General features: G+C 39.1%; 1 protein-coding gene across 1 annotated transcript in view; it reads left to right on the top strand.

Annotated features, from left to right (window-relative positions):
- Positions 1-1,732: 1,732 nt before the first annotated feature.
- The window catches only part of OSBPL8 (oxysterol binding protein like 8), a gene marked incomplete at its 3' end in the record, with an annotated part of 49,267 nt that continues 30,687 nt past the window's right edge, over positions 1,733-20,312 (top strand). The window contains exon 1 of the mRNA XM_082013939.1: positions 1,733-1,838. Within this exon, the coding sequence (XP_081870065.1) occupies positions 1,748-1,838 (91 nt within the window). The 5' untranslated portion in view covers positions 1,733-1,747. The remainder of the gene's footprint in view (positions 1,839-20,312) is intronic.

Here is a 20,312-nt window from a genome sequence, read left to right as displayed (position 1 = left end):
TCACTGGCAAGTACCATCTGAGAAATGATCACATCTCGACAGCTTAGAAAACTTGGGAATTTCCAAAGTTTAAAATTTAAAAAAGAGTTAACGGTGCTGCACGCTGCCAGTTTGGAAACGAGCCTTCTGCACAGGTCACTTGAGAAAGGGTTGTTAGCACAACTCCTGCTGCAGAGCGGCTCTCGGACATGGCTGGCAGCGCGGCGGTGAGGCGCCCGCCCGTGGAGTGCCCACCCGCGGAGCCGGAGTGCTGCCCGCAGCCGGGGGCACCTGCGGGAGGAGCTGTGAAATCCCGTTCCTATGGAACGAAATGGCCAGTGGCTCTTTGAGAGCAGCTTTCAGCTAATTGACTGGAAGTTGGTGCTACTTCAGTGCACCTTAAACGTTTTAAAAACGAGTGAGTATAGCTCATTTCCCCTCGAAGGGACACGTTTTGTGCAAGCCTGTGAAGCAGCTGTTTAATAGCCCTTCTTTTATTTTTCGGTTCAAATACCGGACCTTTTGCGGTGAAGCCCCGTCTCAAGACTTCAGCAGCTCTCCTGCTCCCCCCCTTTCCCCTACTCGTTGCTGCAGGAAAATAAAAAGTTGGTTTGCTGGTCGTACAAGAAGATCAAGGCAGTCAGTACTTCGAAGTATTTGCCTTCTGGCACTGACAGACTTAAACTCTGAACTGGTAAAATGAGCTCTTTGCCTCTCTTGTCCATCTCGTCACGTGTTCTTCCTGAGCAGCAGTCTGCATAGGGTATAGTTTGTCTGGAGCAGAGCATTAGATGGTTTATCTGATGTAGAAAAATAGTACAGGTGGGTATCCTAGCATCCTTGCATTCTTCATAATGCCTTGTGTTTTGCTGAAAAAACGTTTAAGTTACTGTAATAATAGTAGAAATAAAGCAAATCTGCCTCTGTACTTTGCAGATTCCATCCAGAAAATGGAACTTGTTTGTTTAGACTACATCTTCTGCTGAACTTATCAAACTGTTTGAGGAAAGATTGGGAACTCTTAAAATGAGCCATGTTCTAAGTTCCAATCTTTTAGGCAGGCTCTTCTTTAGTAGGCATCTTTTGTTTCCCCCTCTTATCTCTTTTTGCCAGTATATCTACTTCCACAGGACAGGTGTTAGTCAGCCATTCTTCCACTCTCAAAAAAACTAGAAGACCTCAAACAAGTCTTTCAGACTGATAAGTTTCAAGGAGAGTAACTCTTCTGCTTTAAACTTTTCCCTTGACAGAGTCTATACATGATCTTTATTAATAAAGACTTGTTTCTTGTGATGTACGTGCATACGTTCATCTTAGCTTTTCTGGGGTGGTGGCACAGCTTCATCTGGCAAGCTGTTTCCAGGGTTGGCTGTGTTGTGGCTAGTTAAACCAAGAATTATCACAAAAGTGGCAAAGCAAGCCACTTAACATTTCAGAAGTAACAGCTCAGTGCTGTATCTGTATTCAGTAGCAACCTTTCCTACCTCCTCCTAGATTTTTTTGTTTTCATCTTCTGCCTCATGTCTTAGACCATTTTTGTTGTCTCTTTTTCAGCCATCCCCACCAAAGCAAATCTCTGGTTTGAAATCCTCATTTTCTAGGATGGAAATTTTGTAAGATGGCATTTGAATACCAGTTTCATGAATAGCAGTGAAGTTGTTAATAGAAATCTATGCACAAGCACGTAACATCATTGAATGAGCATCCATTTTGTATTTCAGCAGTGGTAACAAACAGCGATGAATCACAGCTTTTAACTCCAGGAAAAATGAGCCAGCGCCAGGGGAAAGAAGCCTATTTTACTCCAACCAAAGAGTTACTCCAACCATCTCTCAGCCCAGGAACTGCACACAGCCATGGTAAGACAAAGCTGTTTTTAATAGAGGTTTTAAAGAACTTAAATGCTGACATTAATTACCTGTTCTGTCCAAATGTTGGTTCAAAAACACTGCCTTTCACAATAAAGAGGTAAAGAAGAAAGCATACTGAACTATTGTATGTAATTCTTTGTATCCTTATGTGTTAATCTAAAAGAGAAAAAAATGTGTTGTGGTGCACTAGTTTATTAAAGCATGCTATGCTGGAGAACAGTCCACGTGATGGTAAATCAATATCTGTGTGTAATCCTGTAACCAATGGTCATGTTAATGTCTCAGATATTTAAGTTGTGTCTTTACACAGAAGTGTTGATACACCACCTAAGCCTGGAACCTTTTAACAATTACTTTTGTGGAAAGATCATTCTCTTTAGGAAAGGGGAGGAAAACAGTCTCAGCACTTTTTGCCAGCTTTCAAACAGTCCCCTCTGGCTTGCTAAACCTGTCGAAACCAAACTCTTAGTGGATCCATGTGAACTGATTGGATGCAAAGTGAAACTTGTCAGTTGACCTGACATGTTGATAGGCTGTTTAAAAAAACAAAACTAAAAACCAAGCCATAGTTGCTTCCTTGTGCTATTTACATTTGAAACTGCTTTTGTTGTCCTATTGCCTACGATATCATTAGATGTGTTTGTTATGGTGTGAAAACTTCAGGCTTTTTTTGTAATACTCTCTCTCCTTTTACTCTTGGAAGCATGCTAGTTGTCTGTGCTGCCCTTAGTTCTTGCCATGAGTAGTGTTTTTGAGATTCTTTTTTTTCTGGAGTGAACCTCCCTAACTCCCTTATTTTGCTTCGTCAAAGTAATTATATTAGTCCATCAGAGTAATATAGGCAGTTTCTCTGGTAATTTGGAACTATTTTCCTGTTCAGTACCATTCAGATAAAAAGACAAAAACCTTTGAAACCAAAGATAGTTGTTACCATGTTGAATCTGGTAGTCTTTTAGTGTATTTTAAGAATTATTATGGTAGGATTTTCAGTGCTACCCACAGCTAGCTCTGATACATTTTCTAAAAGCTGCTGTTACCTTACTGGAGCAGCACTTGATGTTGTCTGGCTTGCGTTGTGCTCAGTCTGGAATGATTTTCTGTAGAATATACATATATAACTTGTTTGTAATTTTTATTATGTTTAAATAAATTGTTGGTTATTCTCTCTGTGTACTCTGTTGTATCCCTTATTAGACAAATGTTGTAGTTATATAAGTATATTTGAATATTTTAGTAAAGTCTTCTTTTTAATGTTGCTATGCCCACTAATTATAAAGGCAAACTGTTGTGCTTTTTTAAGGGCTTTCACTCATAGGAAAGGACAAAACCAGGACAATCTTGAAAAGCACTAAGACTTCATGGTACTTGCTTGCAGATATTGTCGTCTTTTCTGATTTTTTTCCTCTGATTATTTCAGGGCTTATATAAGTGATTTTTAATCTGGTTATATGTATCTGTGCCTTTTTTAGCATCAGTCATCACTGACCTAGTCTTCTAAGAGCTCTGCTAGAAATGAAGCTGTAGTTTCATGAAACACGGAGTTTGGCTTGCAGTCCGTTTCAGTAGTGAAAAGGTATGATGTGGGCTAGGCCTCAGTAACTTTTAATTACTCCCTTCTAGCCTATCTGCAACTCGGGAGGTGTAGGTTTGATTTTTATGGAGGTGGTTGACTCACATTTAGAAATTGGGCGGTTATTCTGTGGTAGTTATTCCTACAGGGAAATTACAGTGCTGGTGAAAATGTAAGCTTATTACATAGGGAAGAAGAGATGTGCAAGCCTGAAAAATATCAAGTAGAACAGAGCTAAAATGATGGAGTACTTGAGGCTGTTGTAGCTGAAATCTAATTAGCAAAGGTCTTTACAATATACCTGTAGTATTGTATGATGAGAATATGCAGAAATATAGGAAATGTTTAGATGTAGTATTTAAAGGCATTTACTGTGAACTAAATGAAGATACTTTTAGTCACTGACACCTTAATGCATCCTTAGGAGGTGGGTAATGTCAATGAACAATTCAAAAGCGTGCTAGGCACGGGATAAGAGAATTGAAACAGAAAAATCTATCATACAGTCTACAGAGAACTGATTAAATGTATATAAATGGGAGCTGTGACATGGGTACTTAGTCTTTGCTGCTGGACAGTTGGATGTTGCTGGATGCTATTTGGCCACCATTACCTAAGTTATGTTTCCTGCTGCCTGACTAAAAGAGCCTGTGTGGCAAAGCCAGTTTTGTATAGAGCTTGTGGTTAAAAATAAATGAGTTGGAATGGAACAAAGCCTGTGAAGAGGCAGTCTTTGAGCAACCAGCACTTTGGTGTTAGTGGGGAAACACCACCACGTGTGCCAGATTCTTTGGCCAGCCAACAGCAGTCCAGGGAAGGGCATGCTCAGTGCCCATCACTTGGAAAAATCTGCTGGAACAAGCTTAATTTGTGTCTTCCGCTTCTGTTATAAGGTCCTAATTACAAGTATTAGGAATATGATTAAAAGTAGATGAGAACTTGAGTCTTAATATGAAGGAGTGGAGGTAAACATTTAACATCTGTTTGGGCCGTTGGCTTCCTATTTGGAACCAAATATGAACCATGTAACGTGTCGTTGTGAAATTGCAAGTGCTAGGTGATTTTAAGTGCTCCTGTGTATAAATACTGGGTTTTAATTTATCTGACTATAGCTCTGGATTTCAGAAAGCTTCTATTTTCTTGTACTTGGTTTCTTACTTTAAAACATGACTTCTTCCTTCCTTGCTCCTCTTGCTCTTGTGAGACGGAACTTAGTATGTCGTCTCAGCCAGAGAAGGGTGGTTGTGTTTTTGGAGTCCAGTGCAGATCTGTTTTACGAACGTAGAGTACAGCTTGGTTGGGCAGCACTGTCTAGGGATTGTTCAGCAAAAGTCTACTTATACTGTCATTGTTCTGCATAACATTTGCAGGAAGAAGCTGCACCTTCTTATTTTACATAGTGTTTCTAAGATTTTTGAAGATGTGCTGTCCTTTATTTCAAGGCTGAAGACTACCTTATCTTTTAGGCTACAGACTGGACTTTAAAGGTGTGGAGGTCAGGCTCACTCCCATACAAAGCTTCAGCAAGGTTGTTTGACAGAAAAAACTGATGGTGGGGATTATGCTTGTTTATTATGCTCAGTAGTTAACATGGCTAGTTGAAAATTTTAGTGTTGAAGACCAACTCAGCTGTATATAGCATTGGTCCTGAGATGGACTTCTAACTTTAATTACTGAGGATTTAATTTATTCCTGCCTTGCCTGTCATTAGTTAACTAGAGTGTCAGAAAAAGCCATTCCTGATCATAATGCTGTTTATACAATTTATTCTATAAAATAAATTTATTGAGCCATCAAATGTATGAATACCAAAATCCAAGTACCATCTGCAAAAGCTAGTAACACTGAGATGTGTTGAGGTTCAAGGGACATCAAAACAAACCTGAAAACTAGCTTTTTGCATCCACAGCATGCAAGAAAGGACTTAATAAAGGCACAAAGTTGGTTTAACTAGACAGCATGATAACTGAGGAGCTCCTTGTGAAAGTGGCCTTGAGCAGCTCCACATTGAGTTGATGCTGAAAACTTTTACTGATTTTCCTCACTCTTCATTGTATATGTTTAAGAAAGCAGTTTCTAGACTGTCACTCAACAGCTCACTCAAATGGGTTACTTTGCTTCTTGAATCAGAGTGGGAAATAATCAGTGATAAAGATTTGGCAAAAATTTGCAAGATAAAACTTTCTGAAGGAAATCTTTCTTTTTTCCCCCACATACAGTCTACAATTCTAACTTTTAAAGTCTTAAACTGTCCTTTCTTAACATCTGCTAAGTTAGTCCAGTCTCTACCTTGTCAATGCTGCATATTGTATGTGAATGTTGCCTTTTGGTATGTTTTATGTTCAGATCATTGTTGGTTTTCTTTCACCTTATCTGACAGGCAATGCAACCTTCCTACTTCTCCATGCCTTGAACATACTAAATGATCATGCTGTGGCTTTTCTGAAATATGTTATTTAGAATTGTCAGACTTGGAATTGGATCTAAATAATTTAGTAGCCTTTTGATGGAAACTTTAATGAGTTTGGGGAGTTAGCTTTTGCTGTAAAGCTGTGCTTATGTTTGTGGAATGGTGTGTTTTTAGGCTCCAGTGAGGTAGCTTGGCTTTGCCAACTCACCAGAACCATATTTTTCTAAGTGTAGTGCATATAGATGTTAGAACTGCTAAAACATCTTTCAATTCTAGCCGTTGGCACATAGATTGAACAATGTTAATTTAGCTCATTTTCAGTGTTTGCACTCTGTGGTTGTTTTTATAAAATGTTATTAACCATTAATGGGGAAAAAAAAAACTTTTTTCATCTTATTTTTGGGTTTTTACTTTTTTTAACCTACTATAAGTGCAACCAAAAGGAATCATTGGCAAACCTCTTTTATTACAGTTAAAAAATGAACTTGAAAAATACCGAGTCCAAGACTGCATTTTCAAAAGCTGTAGGGCAGAACTCTGCTTGCTGATGTAAGCTGTTTATGTTGTTACACAAATTATCCCTGGTAAATTGGATTCTTGTAAATCTTGTTAACTCCGACTTACATCAGGATACCACTTTGTTTGACAAAATGGATTAATATAGAAATAGCGATCATTTAAAATTTATAAAAAAATCTGAAGTCTCCTCAGAGAGGGTTTTTAATATTTTCTAGCTTACAAATACGCTGTTGAAACATATTTCAAACTTTCTAAGAAAACAGCATAGATGCTTAAATAATAATAATAAGCTGTACTTGTGGTAAAGAGAGAAATCTAGCTAAGATAGTAATATTAAAAATTCTGTAATAGCATGTTTGAAAATGTCTGACCTTTTTTTTTTAACCAGTATTCATTTTGTCTGTTAATGGCTTTATTTAATGAGAGTTTGTGCTGCTCTTCTTTGTGTGCTCTTGAGTGTATGTTACAAAGTATGTAACATGAAGAAATGCTTTTCTAGTTTGTCACTTGCTAGTAGTTCACATGTGTGTGTATTTGCTTGGGAGATAATCTCTGGTCTTATTTTTTTAAGAGTGTGAGGAGGTGAAAATCCATATGAAGAAGAATGCAAAATTCACAACATTCCTTATAGAAAGATTTTGCCATTTTAGGTTTTTGTGCATTTGAATGAGGACTCTAATTTGCAGATGGCACTAACGAGAGCATCATCCATACTTAAACAGGAACAGATGAGGGTGGTGCTTGTGTTGACAGTATTATATTTGATACTTAAAGGCTGGCAACTCAGCAGATAACGCATTAGGATTTTGGAGCTCTAGTTTCTGTATTTAATGTGGAGAACAGTGACCTGTGCAGACAAGCTCCTGAACCTGACTGCATCAGCCCTCAGTATTTTTCCTCTCTTTATCTAAAACATTGATGAGATGCAGATGGGGCGAAAATGTAAGTAGTATCTGGGAAAGGTGTGTTAGGATGATAAAGATTGAGGAGGAGATATTTTACAATAATGTAAATCTTTAAGATAAATTAGCAGCATCTTGCTGTCATCTGTTTTGTTGGGTTTTTTTGTTTTGTGGGTTTGTTTTTTTTTAAGTCAGCTTGTCAAGTAAAGGTAAGCAGTGAAAGTGTGTGCCTAGAAGGAGCTTGAGATATGAAACAGGATCTGCCCCTCCTTTCCAGTAGAGTAGTAGTCACTGTTAATTCAGTTTGATGAAAATGTATTCTGTGTCACATGACTGAGAAACAGAAGTGGCTTAGGTGCAGGGAGGTGGATTGACAGTGGAAGCAGAATTATAGGTCTGCCAATATTGACGATGATCACAATGAAGAAAGCAGGAGAGGAAGCTGCTGTTGGTGGAGAGTAAGGGTATTTTTGGCTGTGTTGAGCTTGTATGAAAGGCTGTTTTCTCCAGAGTAGACATCTAAAGGACGTGCTACGATTTTAATCTGCAGGGTGCTGCATTTGGGGACAAAATACAAATTTAACTATTTTTGCATGTGAGAAAAATTGGAGAGTGAAAACTGGATGTTTTCAAGCACAGGTCCTAAAGAACACTTATTAACTACTGAAGGGATGAGATGCTTTCAGCATGATGGGATGATAATGACCATGAAAATGCAAGGCTTGGCACTGCTGTCTACCAAAGGTAGCTAACAAGTTGAAGGTGATTTGCTGTAGACCTGTACAACTTGCAGCCTTTAAAAAAATGTTTCAGGTGTTTGGCTCAGTTGACAGCAACAGCAGGACGTTTTGTTTGTCCGAGTGGTAAGAAATATCTCGAGCTCCTGACGCGTCATCCCTGTTCTGGGTCACTGGTAATCAGTGTGCAAGAAGTTCTGGAGGTGTAGCACACACGTTCTTTTACCTGCTGCTAGGGGAAAGAGAGGTTACTGTGGTCCAGTGGAAGGAAAGATCCATCCCTGTGTTGGTGGACTCAAAGCCTTTTCAAAGTATTAGCAACTCTTTCCGAGACGGGCACTTGGCTTTGGTCCTTTGGCCAAGCTTCTGCCAGGAGGTCATGAGAGCCTGTTAGTTCATGTGGGTGCACGAGACTGAAGCCACAGCAGAGAGACACTGCGTTGGAGCTGGAGAGAGAAGTCCTGCGTGCCTGTCGTTATAGCAGATGAATGCATCGAGCACGAGGGAGGCTATAACTCCCATGCAGGTAGAACAGTCATCACTGCTTAAATGCCAGCTCCTGCTTTTCTTTCAACTAGCACTTTCAGACTGTTAATATTTCTTTTTGATAATGGTATTTGGCTTCCAGATGGTAAAATCTTGCAAATCTGTCTGGTTTCAAATCAAGCTGTTTCCTGTGTGGTTGGGTTATATCTAATCTTTGATAATGATTTCTGTTTTTCTTCTCATGTTTGCTTTGACTTTATTCTCTACATCTAGACAGACTTAGTCATGGAAGTAACTTCACACAGGCTCCTGTTTCCCTCCACTATATCTATCCTTTGAATAGAGAAACTGAAGAATGGCTGAATAATTTATTACTTGACACAGTAAGAGCAACTTACTACTAAGCATGTCATACTTTTTACCTCAATTCGTCTTCCCATAAGTCTGTCTCACTGTCTCAGATCTAGAGAGGAAACTGCTAGGGGGCTTGTTGAGGCTCTCTTGACAAGCTTATTTTTAACACTTCCATATTATCAGTAAATATTACTTCAGAAGTCAGGCACCTTCTCTGTAAAGTAAGTGCATCTAATGTCTTAGAAAAATGTTAACACTTTTGTTTCCTCCTGCTGCATGGGAATTCTGTCTAAACCCTTGCACTTGGAGAGTCTTGGTCTCTCTTGCTGTATTCTTGGGAGGTGTTTTAATTTGTCTTACTTCCTCATCATCAAAAGACAAGGTAGTTTGTAATCAGCAGTGTATAGGAGCCATGTGGACTGGTTCTTTAGGTCTGGGTTACTATCTGTTGTACTGCTGCAGGGACCTGACCCCAGTGAAACAGGTGGTCAGTTTTCTGTTGTATGATGGAGCATATCTCATGGGGGCGAAGCTCCAGTTCTGCAAAATTGTGCAACTTATTGGGAGTAGCTTTAGTGATGCTTGTCTCAAATGGGGTGTGAGTGAGATTCTAGTAACAGTAATTAAGGAAGGAGTCTGACCTCTAAATAATCTGTTTTTAGGTTGTGTTACCAGACTGAACGTCTTGTGAAATGTTTTAAGGTCTGCTGTGTGTGGTTAGTCTCCTGAATCTATTATCTTGACGTCCTGCTTTTTTACTGTGGTGCATACTGTAGCACATTCCTCTCTGCAAGTCATTGTGTGTTTATTAAAACTTGCCATTTCTGAAATGCTACTCCACCCAGTATTTGTGGCTTGGGTAAATTGCATGTACTCCTTTCTGTGTGGGTTATAGCTTTATGAAAGCGTGGTACTGGGTTTTAAAGGCACAGCAGGGCTGATTACTGTGAAACTTCTCGAGCAAGTTCTCTTTGCCCATGATGATCTCCGCAGAGCTGGCCTATTTGAACCTGAACTGTGACCTGTAGAATTTCATAAGGGCTGAGATGAAAACTGTTGAAACCTGAGCAGTGAGCAAGCCTATTTACTCTGGGTGGGAGGAGCAGGAGTGTTAGCAAGCGAGGAGGTGCAGCCAAGTACAGTTGCCAACAGGGCACTGGGAGCTGGCGTGTTCATTCATAACCACCCTCAGGCCTGTCTCTGGAACTACTCCTCAGCTAAACTGCACTCCACTTGGAAATATGAGAGAACAGAAGAATATTTGGTGAAAGAAACTTGCCACTGGGAACTACTGACACAACTTATAGCATCATGGTTCAGATGTCTTTTTTCTAACTCAGATATTGGTGTCTGAAGGCAAGTACACCTTTAATACCCTTTTTGTTAAATAGGAGAAAAATATTTTTGTTTAAAGTCCATGTGCAAAAACTCATACTGCAAAAACTGATAGTCTAGTAGTTTCCGTTTTCTGCATACCACAAAGGGTGTGTGTATACTACTGCACATAGAGAATTATTTATGACCTTTTCTTTTGTTGGACTGGGGGAGAATTCTAGTGGAAAATGTAGCGTTGTTGAGATGTCAGGGTAAATTATTGTCAGACTTGAAGGGCGAGTCTAGAAAGCTTCTGCCTTCTCTGCTACACCATCAATTTTCCTTCCTCTTTTTTATCCCTTTTGCTTTTACAGAGTTTGGTTTTAAGTGGGTTTGGGGTTTTCCTTGTATGCTTCTAAGGGGAAAAGGAATAATTTTTTACTTTGCATCACTAGATACATTCTTCAGTGTATTATTGCATCAGTAGCAGTTTGTATAATGTGTTCATTATTTTAAACTTATAAAATCCATATAAAAAGGATTATTGTATCTAAAATTCCTTAGTCACATAGTTCAGAATATATTTGATTTGAGTTCAATTTCCATGCTTGGAATTCATACCTGTACAATTCAGAGAGGTGTTTTTTGATAATCCTATGGTTTTATTCAGCTGTAAATATTTTTCAGTTGGAGAAATGTTTTAAAACTAAAACCAGGCTTTGTCAAAAGTTGGAATTGCACATGTTTTCTATTTGCCTTTGTTTTGTATACTGAGATTTAAGTTTTGCCCCAGGAAATATCCTGTAAGCGTATCTTAAGCGTGGGATTGTGATTTGTTTTCTTTCAGCCAGCATTTACTACTGAAGAAGCCCTGACTGAGTAGCTGATCTGAGAAATGCATTCTGTCCTTTAGAAAATGTATATAACAGAAGTTTTCCTCTTCCCCTAAAGAGTTGTTCAACAGATTGACTGAGAATGGACACTCCCCCCACCCCGAGATAGATGAACTAAATATTTCAGTCATTTTTTTTTTCTTCTTCCAGTTGATTTAGGTGTTGTATAAAACAGAAACCAGGAGACTTTTTCTCCTTTTCAGTGGCATATTTAGTCTAGTGCCTGCTTTCATGAAGTACTTAACTTCTGGTATGAGGAATCTTATTTTTCATGTACAGATACACTGTGACACACACCTGATGCATTTGGGCTAGAGTGTAGATACATTCCTGGTTTTGCAGGCTTTTCGGCTATGTCTGACTTCTGCAGTTGGACTTGTCTGTAGTTCTATTTTGAAACCATGTAAACTTCCAAGCTGTGTATGTTAGTGCGTTTTCTAAGTATATCAATTATTAAGGCACTGGGAACTGATATCATAAGGATAGAAGACTTTCTGGGATGTTAGTCCAAGGTCATCTAATGAATGATACTAATTCTGGTTTTATCAGTAGATTGACCTATTCTGTCTGAATTTATTTTTGGGGAGGGGAAAAGAAGAAAAAGGATTTTTGTTTGTTTAATTTTGGGGTTTTTTTGTTGTGTGTCTAATATGTGGTGGCTAATGAAGTGCACTGTCCATTGTCATGTACAGAACATGTAAATAAAAGCACTTCCAAGCACTTACAAGTACCCCTGTGTCCTTTCAGGACTCAAATTTATTGCAAGGAGTTAAAAGATTTTCTAAGAGCTTTGGGTGCTGAGTGTGTGGAGAGCAGAAACCCCTTTAATATTGCAGGCTGATGCTCAAGAGTTACAATACACTTCAGCCTAGAATCACACCATGGAGAAGAATGCTCATTTTTATTAAATGTTACAGATTCCTTTTGATCTAACAGCCTTTCAGTTGTGTCTCAGCTGTCTCTCCAGCAACATATGCTTTGAAGTAGTTGCGGTGGTGACAGAGTTGTATTTTGGCAAAAGGCATGGAGTCTGTCACCACTGCAAAGGAAGGGGGAAAGAAAAAAAAAATCTAATTTTTTTTTTTTATTATTCTCCTGTATTGCTGTTGAGTTAAAGCAGAAGGTGCTTAAGTCAGAATACCTGGATAACGGCTTTCTTTGTTGGGAGATAGCTTCAGAGAGGGGAAATGTAACATTATCCATATTGAAATTCTTAGTTTTATCTACCCAAAGATTTCTGTTTCACTTCTAAATGGAGAAAAGGGCATAGGAAGGAGAAAGAGGTTTTTAATCTGTTCTCGTTTACAGTTTGGCTACATGAACAGTGTCAAGGGACCTGAGCGGGCATGGGGAGAAATACGGGAAGAACCTTCAGGGTAACATTCTTTCCTCAACCCCTTGGATTTCTAGCTGCTTTTTGGTAAAATGAACCTGGCGTGGCAGAGAAGACTGTTGTGGAAGAACCTGGTAGGCTGTCAGTCACGCTTAGTAGCGGCTGCAGCACTGGCTGGCACAGTGGCTGGAGGCAGATGCAGAGAAAGTGGTGAGGGTGGCTGGTGGTAGAGCCTCCCCTTAGCCTCTGTGACCCTGCCGTTATGGTGCAGGACACGGAAACCTCCTGATACCGGTGTCAGCGGAGCGTTCCTGGGCAGGGTCATAGCCCTGACTCTAAAACACGAGCTAACAGACCCATTAACTGGGCAAGATAGGTGTGTAATGAGAGGATATGGTTCCTTCTGTTTGTAAAGGGAGTTTTTCTACCGCAGCTTTCTCTTGATTTTAGTTAGAAAAAATAAAATGCATAGTCTGAAGAGATTTGGACTAAGATAGTTTGCTTTGTTTTGTAGTTAAGAAGATAGGTTTGGAGAAGTGATATGGATCTGAGTTTGTTTAAAAAAAAAAAAAAAAAGGGGAGGGGGGAGAAAAATGTGGTGTTCGCCCTCCTTGCGTTTATTCCTCCTTGCCCCACCATTCCACTCCTTAAGTTTTTCAACTGCTCTGTTCTTTCTGGGGCATCTGGACAAGTTCTGCTTCAGCTGAGAGAAGTACGAGACACAGTAATGGATAAATGGAGACAGGCCTGAATACATGATATACTCATCCAGTGTCTCCCCCTCCCTGTGCTCAAGTGAATAGAGGTTTTAGCTTCTTGTACAAAAGAAGTTAAAATTACGTATTGCATATAATGGTTTCTATTGATGGCTCATACTTGGATTTATTTCAGTTACATCTTTTTTCCTTGGCATTTATTGGGACATTAGTCTGTTAAGAGGCATGAAGAAAGTCTAGTGATTCATAGGATCCTGGAAGCTACTATGTTTCATAATGAGAAAAATTATTGTCAGTGTTTTCTGTATGTGTCTTAGTGTATGTATCTATAGGAACTAATGCACATGCACGCTGCACAGTTAAAACCCTTCACAGGGGTTATAAAATACTTCAGTCTATTACCCTTGAGCCAATGTGAACTGAAATTAGAGCCACAAATAATAAGTACACTTCTTTGCATAAGCAGCTGGAGTAAACAGTATTATTTGAGGATTAATAAAACCTACACTACCATTGATTTAATTTATGGCATGCATTTTACTTTGTAAGAAGAGGAGACCTATAGTATAGAGTAGGGGAGAACACAAGTTCTTATTTCAAGCCAATTCCTAGTGTCTTATTTTTCTGCTTTCCAGCAGAGTAGGTTTCAAAACGTATTTTGTCAGAAATAAGGTGTGACGGGGAAAATGGGATCAGCAGAGAAACACCAGACAGAAAGGAAATTCCACATATGGAAGAGGGTGGCCATGCATACTAGTCGTGAGGGCAAAGGAGCAGCCGATCATATGAGCACTGGATGAAGGAGGTTAGGGAGAGCTTATTTGACTTTTTTCTAGTAATAATAAGCAAGAACAGTTTGGAGCAACTGATTGCTGGACTTGAAGCACAATTTACTGGGATTTTTTTATGTTTAAAATTTAAGTTGGTTCATTTAAGTGTTTTATTCATTGTGTAAAATATTTGGGGCATTGATAATAAAAAAACGTTTTCTGTGGAGCTTATTTTGTGCAACTCTTCCAGGAGTCAGGCTGGTTTGTATATATAAATATGTCAGACTCTTAGAGAAGAAAAAGCTATTGCCTGACCTTTTAAATAAAAATAAAAAATGAAGAGGTAGAAGCCACAGCGATCAGTTGATAAAAACTAGCTAGGTAAATGCCTGAACAGGAAAGTTCAACACAGCTGCATAATGCAAAACATCGGCTCCCTTTTCAGATTCTTACAGTGTCCCACAATATCAAATAGGGAAGCCACATTGCACGAAGCACAACTCGTGAGCTATGCACATTTGGGACTTGAAAGACTAACGGGACAAAGAACTGATGTAATGAATCCTGAAAACCTAAATAATCGCCATTTTTGTGTGCCAAGAAAGCAGAGATGAGTAGCATCAAACCTGAGATGTAAAAAATGAGATGCAGTGTATTTGTGGAAAAAAGAGGCTGAAGCAAAGTCTTTCTGCTTTAAGAGTCCTAACGGGTCTGATGAGAGGAGTATAGTGTTGCTTGGCTTGCTGCTGATTTGGCAGCCTCTGTCTCTTCACTGCATTTTTCACGTGTGCCCTTCGTTTGTTTCTTTTTTTTTCCTTTTGTATCTTACTCATTAGAATGTGAGGTAAAAGGCTGTTACTGCAACACTCTTGTTCCAACCAGCTAATGCTAACCAGCTTTCACAGAGAATATAATCCTTACACAAACACCTTAACTCATGAAGGAAGAGGGTCCAGTTCGACGTAGGTTTTCTTCATGTGCTGGGATTTCATCTGTGTTCTCTCCAAGAGCTGATGGCCGAAAGCTTGTCCGGAATGCTTCATTTGGAGGATATAACGAACTCTCTCCTTCTTTACCAGGTTTGTTTTGGTCTTGCATTTCTTAAAATGTTCAGAAGAGAGTATAATTTCAACCTCAATTTTTTCAGCTTGAATTAAAGTAATGTACTGAGATGTTGGTAGAAATAAGAAAGAATGTCGCTTGTATGCATTTAGATAACAGCTCTTTGTAGTGGTAAGATTTGCAGATAGGCAAGTGAGTAAGTTAGCTTATACCACAGCAAATCTCTCCTCAAAAGGCATTTGTGTATTTTGTACTGACTGAAATATTTGTTTTGGTTGTTTGGGCTTTTATGACTGAGGTTCTGTGATGTGGTTTATAAACGCCTTCCTCCCTTGTACCTTCTGCTCCCCCCCCACACAAAGAACTTGCTTTACAATAGCAAGGCACAGTAGAAGGTTTTAATTTGGCTATAACTACTGATGAATCTGTGTGCTTGTCATCAGTGGTTTGACATAAAATGACAAGATAGAATGAGTTAAGGCTAAAAGCATAGCCTCGCTAAACGCTGTAGTGCAAGATTTTTAAGACATATAACACCAGAAGGGGCTTGAATCTCCTTTTGCTCAGATTTGTTGTCTCCTGAAAATCAGTACTGGAATACTGAAATTAATTTCTAGACCCTCATTGTCCATAATGTGCACTTCTGATATAGGTACCCAAATTTCAGCAGTTTACTTCAGGAAACTTCGATGCTTGAAAATGTGTTACAAGGTCACCCCTTCCTGAAAGGGGACATCGTAGAAATTGTACGTTCTTACCAGAATTACTCTGTATGTGTGATTTGTCTTGTGCATGGGGACACACACACACTTCATTGCGTAGCCCCATGAGGCCAGAATGCCGGAGCGGGGCAGGGAAATAAAATAGTTTTCACTTTTTATTGTATGCCTTCTGCAGAATGGCTCACTGACTTTACAAGCCCTGGCTCTGAAGCCATGGAAAAGAATTGGGGTGCAGCGCACAGGCGGAGATGCAGTGCATAGGGGAGGTTGCAGGCGGGCCATTCGGGACCTCTCTGCATCGCTGGTCGGTGCTGGCTTGCAGAATCACTGGAGCAGCATCTTCAGCCTCGGGCAGGCGGGGGCAGTTGCTTGGGACACCGCATTTTATTAAACCTCACGTTTTACCCTAAAATACTTCCTTTCACTCTGCTTCAGGGAATTATTAGCCTTCTACCAAGAATCTGACACTGAGTTTTATTCAAGCTGCTCAGGAAATAAGGATCTCAAAGCTTGAAAGCATGGAGCTGGCAAGCTAGGCAGTTCCTCCCTACCTTTAAAATAAATGTGTGTAGTCTGGTAATTACTGAAACAAAAAGGGGTTTGTTTCCTATTTGCTTCCTTTCTGTATAGAATTCAGCATTAAAGTTGATCACTGTCTGTAAGCGGACAATGAATGACTTCTTAAATTGCAGAACAAATGGCAAACAGTTTTTAATTAAAAAAATCAAGTGTAAACATAGAACTAAAAATGTTTTGTCTTTTGGAATCCTCCATATATCTGAAGAATGTAAACAATATTAATATGCTGGAAGGTATACTCTTTCAGTTTGGTTTAAACAAGGAGTTATTGCCTGTCTAAAAGATATTCATGTATAGTTACAGTAAGGACAGTCTTTGGTTATTATTGTTCATTTTATATCGTATTTGCAAAAGCAAACATGACCGTGAGAAAACACATGCTTGCTTTTCTGATTAGTTTGGTTTCAAAATCCATGGAGGAATCTGAATTAGTTAATATGGGATTGTATTCTTAAAACTGGTTGTCAGCAAGCTTTTGAAAATCAGTCCGTTAAAAAGACTATTGTTTCCTGTGTTCAATTCTTGAAAAATAATTTTTTCCTTTTTTTTCCTGATGTGTTTATTATATAACAGCAATATTAGTATCTCCCACTAAGTATAGCTCATAGTACTTCCAGAAGCGTATAGTTTTTCAGCTCAATTATTCATTCCTCACAACTGGACATGCACACCAGTAATTAAATAAGGCTGTTCCTTCCTTTTCATTTGGAAATCAGTAATATTGTTGCTTGGCTTGCTATTTGTGATCTTTTCATGCATCGCATTGCTTTTTTACTGGTTCTTGTGTTTGTTGGAAAAAAGCCTCCCGTGGATAGTAATTCTTTCGTTCTGGATGAAATAGATCTGACATTAAAAAGTAACATGTTTTTTCTGATGTAATTTTCTCAGATATCCTAACTGCAGATAGTATTTGTTGAGGTATCAAACCAGTATTTGAGATGTAGGAGATGTGGTTGGTTTTGGGTTTATCCTTCCCTCAAGACTGATTGAAGGGACAGATTGTGGGTGTAACTTTAAAGAATGATACCTGATGCTTCAAATTTGAAATCTCTTAACTAAACAGTTTTGTTTTAAAATGTACCCTACCACAGACTTTATCCTAAAGATTCTTTAATGCTAATCTTACAATGTATATACTCCTCATTTTTTGTCAAAGACTATGTTTTGGAGATTTTTTTTCTTGTGGTATTGAATGCGTATTCCAGCTCGGTCTCTAAAGAAGGGCTGTTTGATTTTGTTTCATTGACACCTTGCATATATAGAGTTCTGGTTGTTCCAGTTGCATGCAGTTGTCAGGCTCTTGCATCTGTCTGAAAGCTCATCATGGGCTTTCCTGTAGATTTTACCCTGCAAGTTTTGGAAGGACTTGCCAAGTGCTCACAGTAGGAACATACTAACGCACAGTTTCCCTTGACTTCTTCAGTTGTACCATGAACTGTGGCTGACTGCACTGGGCTTGGGATCACCTTTCAGAGCCCATGGGACCTGTGATGTTAAGGAAGGTCACGCTGGGAGAAAGCCTGTTAAGACATAGTGTTGCTCATAGCACATTCCCTGATGTCCAGAACTGCTTTAGAGACTATAGCAGAGGAGCTTGTGTTTAAAATATTTTTTTTTTTTTAAATCTGTAAGTGTCTTAAATAATAGTGGGAGCTCAGTCTGCATCTCTGAAGGTTGATTCAAACAGCCCTGGCTCACTGTCTCCTAACTGAAAATTGCTTTCAGGATTTTAGGTAGAAAATTATACACAAATTCAGAGGTGTAATAGAGAGGAAGTTACAGAAGGGGACTGCATCTTGGAACACCTGAATTTCTACATTGTGAAATGTGAGCTCAGGTTATCTTGCTGAAGAGTTCCAGATTGAATTACCGGATTGGAAACAGCGAGTAAGCTAAAATATTAAACCCAAAAACCACTGTTGATAAACACTGAAAAACTTGAAAAATTATTTTTATTAGACTCTGCCTCTATCCTCTAATACCTCGGCAGTCTCTGCTCCACACACTGATTCAATGACTTTTTGTGGTGCAATTTTCAGTATGTCTGGGGTGAACAAAACTACAGAAAGAGCAATAACACAAAGCGTCGTTTAGAGGTGCAGCTTTCTTGGCTTTGCTGTTGTCTTTGTCAGAAATCCATAGTGAAATTTGTTCTTCATAGCTGGTAGCAGGAAGGGAGAAAACTGTATTTATTATTGTTGTTGATTCTGTGAATATAATTGTTATGTTGTTGTTGTTCCCTTGACCAAGTATTTCCATGGCAAAGTGTACATCATCCTCAGCTTGGGCCCATATATAGCTTTTTGTGATGTTTCAGTACAAATTTCCCTGCAGATATTAGTATTAAACTGTTCTTGTTAGAAGGAATAAGACTGCTTATGGTATTGAGGTCTCTCCATCTTAGAGGCTCCCTGGAAAACACGTCCTTACAGTGGGTGGGGCTGGGGCTGTCTCAGCATCTGAATTATGATTTATTTCTTTAACACATGTTTTAGCACATGGGGAGAAAAGCCTTCTGTCTGTGTTCTGAGCGAGCTGATCCCTTTTACAGAGAGGAAGGTTACAAGTAGTTTGGTGTGGCATGTGAAGCTGACTGGTTGGGTTTCCTCACAGGCCAAGATGGAGCAGTGCAAGGTGTTCCAGGATCTGCAGCACCCAGGCTTGGGTTCGCTATAGCAAACCCCTCAGACAGCCCTTTGCTGTGCGTGTGAGTAAGGAAGGGAGCAGTGAACGCGGTGGCGTGCTTATAAATGGGCAAGTGCACACACCTCTTGGGCTGCAGATGCTGGAAGCCAGGACGTGAAATTCACAGAAATGCAACTGAACTTTGGTCTTTGTGTCTGATTCTCTGGGACAGAGTAGTTCTTTCTGTTTTCATTTTTGCTTGGTGATACTAATGAAGAGCTTGTTTATGGAAATAAAACCATATTTTGTTAGATAAGGATGTGTAAAGCCCTTAAAACTCTTGTTCTTCAGAAAGCAAGTGAATTATAGCTTTTCTTCTTTAAGAGCAATCCTGACTTAGCACTTCCTTGTTGATTCTCATTGCTGAGTCTTCTGTATGTGCCTATAAATAAAACGGGAAAGCCATTAGAAAATGCCTGCATTACATTTTCAGTGGAACTTGGTTCCTAATGAGGTATTTTATACCTTTTAGGTATGGGGGTGAGGAGAAAACCTCATTACTGTGGCTCTGCTGTGTGTTTGACTGCCTAAGTAACTCCTCAGTGAACTAAGGCAGATCTGTCCTTTAAGCCTTGAAGCAACCTTTGTTTTGTTTCGGCACCAGATGACTGGTGCTGTAGAAAATGTGCTTTTGTACTTGGTGTTACGTGGGAAATGTGGCTCCTGGCCTCTGGATTGTGACATGCCTTTTTGTTTTTTTCCAGATTCCCTAGTACTACAAATCTTCTGCCTGTCTACGTACTTCTCTGTGTCTGGTAGTTTTCTGCATTATAGGTTTTCATTAGCTGAACAAACCTATCATGCATGTGTTGGAAGAATTTCAAAAGGAAGGGTTTAATGAACCCTTCCTTTAATGAACCCCCACAGAGGGGCTTCTTTAAAGACATGCAAAGGTTTCTTTAAAGGCACGTAAGGTTTACTTTGTGTAAACATAAAATTAAATATCATTGTACTGCAGTATATAATTTAAAAAAACCCCAACAACTGGTCTTAAAAAATAATCTCTGCAAAAGGTAATAAATATAAACAAAAAAAACCACCCAAAAGACTGATTACCACCAAAACTAAGAGGAGGGATCTCTGATTTCTCATGTAACCTGAAGACCAACCTAATGCCTGTATAATTCAGTGAGACTTCCCAAGGTGTGTATTTGTGACAGATGAATCAGTTCTGTCTTAGAGTTTCTGGGTATTGTAAGTTGTTAAAAAAGAAAAACCTACACTGAACAAACTACTCAATACTGCTACAGAGAGTTAATAAAAATGCTTTTAAAACTCATAGTTTCCCCACATATACATACACTTCCCTGAAGAACGTGAAATCAAACTGTTTCTCTGCTAAATCTTCTCATTTTAGAGCTCTGAGTGCCAATTTCTGTTTCAAGGTTGGGAACATCTTCAAAGGGAAGC

Source organism: Phaethon aethereus, assembly GCF_964289735.1.
Source record: "Phaethon aethereus genome assembly, chromosome: 1".
In the NCBI taxonomy this organism is placed as follows: domain Eukaryota; kingdom Metazoa; phylum Chordata; class Aves; order Phaethontiformes; family Phaethontidae; genus Phaethon; species Phaethon aethereus.
The sequence above is the reverse complement of the archived record's forward strand: the minus strand, read 5'-3'. Positions and strand labels throughout refer to the sequence as shown.